Genomic DNA, 7,837 nt, shown 5'->3' with positions numbered 1-7,837 from the left:
GTCTATAAAAAAACAACACAAAACAAAACAAGTTTAGTTTCTAAATACACAGTAACCTGGGGAGCCCACCCCCCGATTTAGCACTGGCCAATCTTATTAGTCATATTTATATTGATGGATTATTTCAGCCAATGACAAGGGACCACAAACAAGCGTGGGCGGGTTCCTTTAGCAAGGCGTATAAAAAAAAGGGGGCTGGGTTTTACCAGTACAGTAGAGTCCGTTGTTTTGATGACAATAGATGTCTTTGCGATAGTCGACGATTTGTAGCAACCGTAACCAGATTATATATATTTTCACGACGTTAGGTAGCTCGTTGCTGCTTTTCTGATCGAGTCGCTCTGAAAAAGGCGGCTTGATCTCGCTAATAACGGTCGCTTTGTAAATTAGGTCGGAAGGGATGCCGCTGCAGACAGACTCCGACGGACGCCAAGAGTCTTTGGATGTAATCTCATCGCACTTAATCGGCAAGAGCAGCTTTTCTATAAACTTAAAAAGCCTCAGAATAACTCATTCTCGACCGAGTGTTTGTGTAAGATGCTTAAGCTCGAGTGCGAACTAAAGGCTGTTCTGTGAAGTCAGGAGCGCAATTGTCAGTAAGCTAACTTAGCTACCGTTAGCTGGTCACCCACAGAGCGCGGTTCGGTTATCTTCAGCACCCTGCTGGTCACAGAGGGGCAAGTATCTACCGAGACAGCTCACTGCTCGATTTTGGACCGTCTGTTTTCGGCCAGTGTCGAAAAATACTGCCTGGTAAGTGATTTATATGGGAACCAGGAAGACGGCTTGTCAACTAAATGTAGAGCAGAGTGGGGGAGGGGCAGCTGCTTCTGTTTTGATCTGCAAGTTGTCCTCTAGGGGCGCTGCAGCCCCCTCTCTGCTAAATAACACCATTGTTTATCTGCTTGTCGCTGATGTGTAACTCGCTGTGTAATGACTTTATAAGGCGGGCACTGTGCAGGCATGTTAGCTCCAAGTTATCGTTTCCTTAAGAGACCTGTTGTGAATGCAAGCTAAACAGCATGTGTATGTTTATCTTTATGGGTCTTGCAGACTACAATGAAGCTGTTGGAAAACTCCAGCTTTGAAGCTCTCAGCTCCCGGCTGTGTGTTGAAACAGGGGAGTCCCGCATACTTGGCAGGTAAGACTTTCATTTCTACTTTTTTTTTTCTCCCCCATTTAGAATGATCAGTGAAATGAGTAGATGCGACCAAATAATGTAGGAATTCAGAGGATATTAAAAAATGCATAAACTATAAAGTCCTCAGTATTAAAAATGCACCAGGTGGTGTAAGTGGTGTAAGTAAACATGATTTGGGTTAGGTGTGCTGGTGACTCACGGGTTAAAAAAATGGCACAGGGTCTGTTTGTGGACATGTAGGCAACATTTCAGACAGGTGACTGGTCCCTTGAGAACGTTTTGGGTATTAACTGAATTTTTTTTTTTTTAGGGCTTTCTGCTGCACTTGAATGCCACACAAACTTCAGTTGCAGTGCTTGTAGTTTCTGCATATTTAAGACGTGCTACCATAGCTCACCTGATTGTGATGCATGCAGAGTTTATTTCACAAGATGAGTAACAAATTCTTCTGTGCAGGTTTTACGAGGTTGCACTTCTAAAGTTGAACCAATAAACTTTGCAGGCTTGCAGTGTAAGCAAAAGTTTTCCTCATACAGGAGAGATCTACCACTGATGTCATGAAAATGAGTGGTAGATGGTGCGAGAGGTGCGGCTGGCTCACAGTTCATGTACACTCCTCATAAGCGGGGTAGTAGAGCAAACAGCCACCTGGGTGTTATGCAACATCATGGTAACTCTTTACCTCAGACGGCCTAAACTCAGAGCCTGCAGTGAAGGTTAATTTATAACTGACAGCTTGGGAAACTGTAAGATATATCGGCGTGTTGTCGATTATGCAAAGCCTCCAGCGGGGCCCGAGGATACGGTGACAGTGTGGTTACATAAAGAGCAGTGGGCTGTGTGTGGAGTTATGCAGCTCGGTCTGCTGTTCTGTCTTTCTGGGGTGTGTGGGCGGTGGTTGTGACCTCGTGACGCAGATCACGGTGTCCTCTCACAGCGCGCTGTGGTTATTTCTGAGACTGTTGTGAAGTGTTTTTTAGCAGATGTATACATGCACACATACACTACATAGTATCAGGACTGTGCTGGTGAAGCAGCTGCAAAGGCTGCTTAGTGGATTTAGAGACAGCTCATCATAGCAGACTTTAGCTGAGAATTAACTGAACAGGCTTCCAGCACGGATTATGGTATTTTCATGCAGGCAAGAAAAATAAAATAAAACCATAGTCAATTTATTCAGAGGGTGCATAAATTACCTGAAAGAAGGCAGCTGGTGTTCTGTGTGAAGATTGTGTTTCCTACTGAAAACAGGAAAGTAAGGCAGTAAATAAGTAGGCCTGAATTGGTAATACAGTAATAATGAAATGCATATATGTCTTTACTCTTTTCTACTCTGAGCACTCAAAGTGCTCTATACAAGATGTGAAATTCACCTATTTACACACACATTAATAGAAAACACTAAATTCAAGCGCTTTCTATCTGAGGTTAGATAACATTCACACAAAGATCAACGCATCAGGATGATCTCTTTAACTGTTATACCTCTGGTCTCTACTGGCGTAATAATGGGTTTGTGTTTTTCATGAGTTTTTACTTGAATTCAGGTGAGATTCAGCTACGTTTTCAAAGTGTGCTTATTTGCTTTGAGTTGGTTTTTATTTCAGTGAACTGAAATGTTTCTTTATGCCTAGTTTTAAGTTTAGTTGTGAGTGTGTGAGTGAGACCAGGGCAGTTATTTCCACCATGAGGTCCCTATAATTAGCCTTGTCAGCCTTGGCGAGGGTCTTAGCACTCAAGTGTATCCTCCAAGTGACACAACCTTTGCTCTTGTATAACCTCTTGGTGAGAGGGTGCAAAATAAACAACTGCACAGCAGTCTGCTGCTCTGCTCTCATATATCTCAGCAGCATGTGACCTAGAAACATGAAAGAGCACGCAGGAAACGTTAGCCACGACTTGTCAGGCACTCCTGCAGATATGGCTCCGGTGAAAGGAACAGGCTGTCTTGTTGAACGTGTAATAGCTTGTAGATATTTAGAGCTAAGTTATGTGTTGATAGTTATTAATTCCCAACTATCCTAAAACAAACGTACCTACATTGCAGTTTAATGAAACGACAACAACAAAAAATGGAGTCCTTCCCATTTCAGAAAAGGTGTTTGTGTATTTGGCATTAAAGGCGGTGATCATGGAGAACACATTTGATAGAAATCAGAGTTTTCAGGTTGTTTTGGCTTTTTGATGAACAGATCCAGAACATATTACACACAGATGAATGAAACAGATCAATAAAGCTTTCTGTCATTACACTACTGATTTTGATTTGGCTCTGGTTAAACCCTTTTTGGTTGGGTGCCAGTAATTTCTCTATGTAAAGAAAGTCTTTATCAAAGGTTTCTTGGAACAACATTTGTTTGTGTTCATTAATTTAATTTCAGGGGGGGCGGGTTAAAATGAATTTCATCAAAATGTCCTGGAGTGGCCCATCTGTTATGCAATCATGTGTTTAATCCTGCTGGGATATTAAAATAGTTTCCAGTGATTCGGCCGCACCCTCCCATCGTCATGTTTACATCGTCCAGCTCTTAAATGTTTTTCGCCTCTTTCTGCCCCGCAGGATCGAGAGCTACTCCTGCAAGATGGCAGGAGACGATAAACACATGTTCAAGCAGTTCTGCCAGGAGGGGGAGCCGCATGTCCTGGAGGCCCTCTCCCCTCCTCAGTCCACCAGCGCCACCAGCCCTTCACAGTGAGTACTGCAGGCCAGGTTCAGCATGTTTGGAAGATGAAGAAATTGAATACTTTCTTTGTTTTTTTTTTGTTGTTTTTTTTTAAAAACAAAGAACAAAAACCATGATGTTCATTTCTGTGCAGGCTGGGGAAAAGCAGCGAGGACGGAGAAAACCCTCTGAGCGACAAGTGTTGCAGGAAGACTCTTTTCTATCTCATCACCACGCTCAACGAGTCCTTCAGGCCGGACTATGACTTCAGCGCCGCGCGAGCTCACGAGTTCAGCCGAGAGCCCAGCCTCAACTGGGTCAGGATGCCGTTCCGAAGCGAAACTTGTTCTCTGCAATGAGAAAAAACAATTTGCTTCAAAGATTGCTTTTCTTTTTCTGTCCAGGTGGCTAACGCAGTGAACAGCAGTCTGTTCTCAGCAGTGGGAGAAGAGTTTAACTCTTTGGGACCCGAGCTGTGGAACGCTATCGACCAGGAGATCAACCTGCAGGGCTGTGACATTTACAGGTAGGTGCTGAGATCAGTTAACGCTGCAGAGCGAACCATGTGGTGTGGAATAAATCTGTTTTAAGCTTGAATATCTTTTTTTAGCTACAACCCAGATCTGGACTCGGACCCTTTTGGTGAAGAGGGGAGTCTCTGGTCCTTCAACTACTTCTTCTACAACAAGAAACTGAAGAGGATTGTATTCTTCACATGTCGCTCCGTCAGGTCAGCAGCTATAAGCCTACTGCTCACCTCTACAGACTCTTAACAACTCGCACATCGTGTTTCCCACAGATTTGTGTGTGTGCAGCCAAATCAATTATGAAATGACAACATTAGTAAGTTTCAAAACTCCTCCGTCCTTTGGACATTCTCAAGCTACACAGTCTCGTGCTGCAGCTGCCGACAGGTGGCCTTCTTGAGCTTAGTGTAGCACCAATGAACCAGGTTTCCACCTGCTTCACGTTCTGGTTGGAGCACACGCATATCAGATCTACAGAGCAACAGGATGGCTGTTTCCACTCTGCAGCACAAAACTGTAGAGTCGCAGTACATCTGACTGTTGGTCTCATCAATCAAGCAGAAAAGAGGAAATAAAAGTAAAATGCAAAAATGGTTTGCCAAGCCTTCGTACAGCCAGACCAAGCCAAATTCATTATTAGGCAACAGTCAAATCCCTCCACTTGTTCCAGTTTTTTTTTTTTTTTTTTTTTTTTTTTTTTCTTTGCCTGTCCCATTTGGTTCTTTAGCCATCAGAATTGTTGTCTGAAGACCAACAAGGATACCCAATGGATTTATTTTGCCAAATGGATCATCGTGGCATTGCCGTATTGGTCCATTTGATCGGCCTTTGTTTTTATTATTTATTTTATTTTCAGTTGTTACAGATGGGACAGACATGAGTGAGGGATAGGAAAGGGAGAAAAGAGGAAAGAAAAGGAAAAACAGAAGGGGAGAGGGACAGTGAGAAGGGGGGGGGGAAATCTCCTGGATCACCTGTTGAGAGAGAAAAAGAATAGAAAACAAGCAAAAAACCAAAGCAACATACTAAACACAACACCATTGCATTAATCTAGCTAAGTGTAGACAGCAGTAAATACTAAATATTCAATGTTGTTGTGCAGCACGCAGGACAGACAGCGCACAATGTGCTTTGAAGTAGCAGCCAAGAAAGGTGTAATTTAAGTCTACGAACAGTGAACACCCGTGTGCACACCTGTGTGGATCAGCGCGCTTGTATTCAAATGGTTTCCACATGTAATGGTCTGCAAGAGGATGTAGAGAGCCATAGCCCCGTCCCCCAGGGCATGAAGCAGGCATGGAGGAGATCCAGGCCCCAGAGTGCGAGAGCTCAAGGAGGACCACCAGAGGGGCATCCGTGCCACCCTCATGGGAAGGGCTGAGGATCCCCAGACGAGGCGTCACCCAGTAGCCACCGAGCAGAAGCTAGAGGGGGCTGCACCGGCGTGCCCGCCGGCTCTGCCGGCAGCCAGCTGTGCCAGAGTGAACTGAGGTGCAGGCCCGGAGGCCCGAGGGCCCCCCGCACCCCGGAGGAGGCCTGACCGAGCAACAGGCGCCAGGCCCCGCCAGGTAGCCACCGGGAGTGAGCTGGTACATACCTGAGCGCCCAGCCCCGGACACCAAGAACCACCAATGCACCGACCCCTGAGGGCATCAGTCACCGGCAGGGAGTGTGGTGAGGGGAGATAGGCCTGCGAGTTCCCAGAGAGGTGGAGTGTAAGACCCGACCTGACATATAGACACAGACAAACAGGCACACACAAACATGCATTCCCACCCTCATGCACACATATACAAACACTCAGCACTCACCCAACGTAACTTGTTCCAGTTAAAGTATCCCAGGTTGAATGCACACATAGTGACACAAGGGGGTCTGATCGTGATAATCTTTCTGCAGCGTCCTGAGCGGTTATGGCCGCGGCACCCTCGACAATGAGCTGGACATGGAGCTGGACGATGAAGAGGAAATGGATGGCTTCACTGAGGACAGGTGAGACTGCTTATTGAACGCCGGGTTTCCTTTACTGTAATATGTGCTGTGCAGTACTTGTTTTTTCTATAAATAAATGTGTCACTTAAATTATTTTTCTCTTCTCCCAGCTGCCCCAGAGCTCTGTGTGTGTAACCGCCTCAGCCAAAGATTGTCCAGGCTTCTCCAGTGTCCATCCCCCCGCCTCTTCCTCGCCATTTATTTGCTGCCTTGTCCAAAGCCATTTTCCACCTTCAGACTAATGCATGTTTGATGCCTTCTCTTGCCGGTGGTAAACTTTGTGTTGTGGCAGGGTTTTATTTGTATTGTTTTTAGTTAAATAGTCCTGTGTCAGCATAAAACTCTTTCATTTCATTTTCCAGTATTTTGTTTTTTGTTTTCTGGGATCCTGAGCTCTGAGCCCATACAGCCACATATGGACTTCTCCACTCCTGCCACATTTCCAAAGAGACCACTTCACGGACACTTAAGAAAGAGGAGGTCTTGTTGTGGACAAGTGGCTCAAAAAGACTAAAAGCAAGTTTCTTGCAGATGATGTCACAGAGAGGAGTCCAGAAACACCAGCATAATTGAAAACTGACGAGGACAAAAACAGAGCTGGGTCCGTTTAAGACAGGACACACACACACACAAAAATCCAGCCGAGGCTGCCTGACTGACTGATAAGCTGAGAGCTCTGTTTCCTCATCTGTTGTTGCTTTTTACGTGTGACAGTGACGTTACTGTGAGAACTCTTGAAATCTAAAAATGTTGCATTTATTACTGACTGTATTCTTTAAATCTCCACGGCCAAGGAGAATTATACTCCTGGCGTCTGAGTTGCAGCTTAGAAAACATATCAGCTTTTATCAGATAGTTTCACTGTTGTCTAATTTTTTTTTTTTTTTTAATTGTCTCCAATTAATCCCTGTTCATTCCTGAATGTGTTGACAGTGTTTTTCTTTGCTCATTACCCCAGTGCAAAGACTTCATTGAAAAGTGAATGTATAGTAGAAAAAACATGCCGCAGAAAATTGTTTTTAGATGAGCTCTTCGTGTTCCTGAAAAGTACTTAGGAGTTGTGAGTCTTTTATCGACTGCCCTGTGCTTCGTTTGATCAGCAAATATATTAAAGATGTGAATAAATTGGTGTTTGTCTTTGAAACGCAGCAACCTAATGAAAGTTATTTTGACTCTGAAATAATTGAAAGTTTAAAACAAACCTTTATTGGAAATAAAACTGATACAGTACAGACATCACCACACAGTATATGATCAGTTCCCTTGCTTTGAGTTTAAGGTAAAAGCTGTAAACCTTGGTGCTGCAGTGTCTGGTGGCCGCACGCTTCATCCACTTCCTGTTTGTGTAAAAAGACCTTGCACCAGAACATCTCAGAGGCACTCTCAGACCAAGATGGTTTGCAGTCAAGATTCAAGCACCTCATCACTTTTTTTTTTGGCCACTTGCAGAACTTGTAAAAGGAATACAAGGTTTAAAAGTGACACGTGCATAGATCCATTAGCAAGTTCAAGG

General features: G+C 44.4%; 1 protein-coding gene across 2 annotated transcripts; it reads left to right on the top strand.

The window, feature by feature from the left end:
* Positions 1-201: 201 nt before the first annotated feature.
* maf1b (MAF1 homolog, negative regulator of RNA polymerase III b) lies at positions 202-7,468 on the top strand. Of its 2 annotated transcripts, none has more exons than XR_013969675.1 (8): positions 202-753; positions 1,054-1,142; positions 3,703-3,834; positions 3,960-4,122; positions 4,210-4,331; positions 4,416-6,040; positions 6,232-6,324; positions 6,435-6,478. XR_013969675.1 is itself a non-coding variant. In XM_080865161.1 (8 exons), exons 2-8 carry the CDS (start codon positions 1,060-1,062, stop codon positions 6,457-6,459), a joined length of 738 nt encoding a protein of 245 aa, XP_080721287.1. In that variant the 5' UTR covers positions 202-753; positions 1,054-1,059; the 3' UTR covers positions 6,460-7,468. The 2 variants fall into 2 exon arrangements, 1 of the variants encoding a protein (XP_080721287.1); XM_080865161.1 differs by having other exon boundaries at positions 4,416-4,535; positions 6,435-7,468.
* Positions 7,469-7,837: the final 369 nt, after the last annotated feature.

The sequence above is a fragment of the Rhamphochromis sp. 'chilingali' genome, assembly GCF_963969265.1.
Source record: "Rhamphochromis sp. 'chilingali' genome assembly, chromosome: 18".
In the NCBI taxonomy this organism is placed as follows: Eukaryota; Metazoa; Chordata; class Actinopteri; order Cichliformes; family Cichlidae; genus Rhamphochromis; species Rhamphochromis sp. 'chilingali'.
This window is presented reverse-complemented; position numbering and strand designations above follow the sequence as displayed.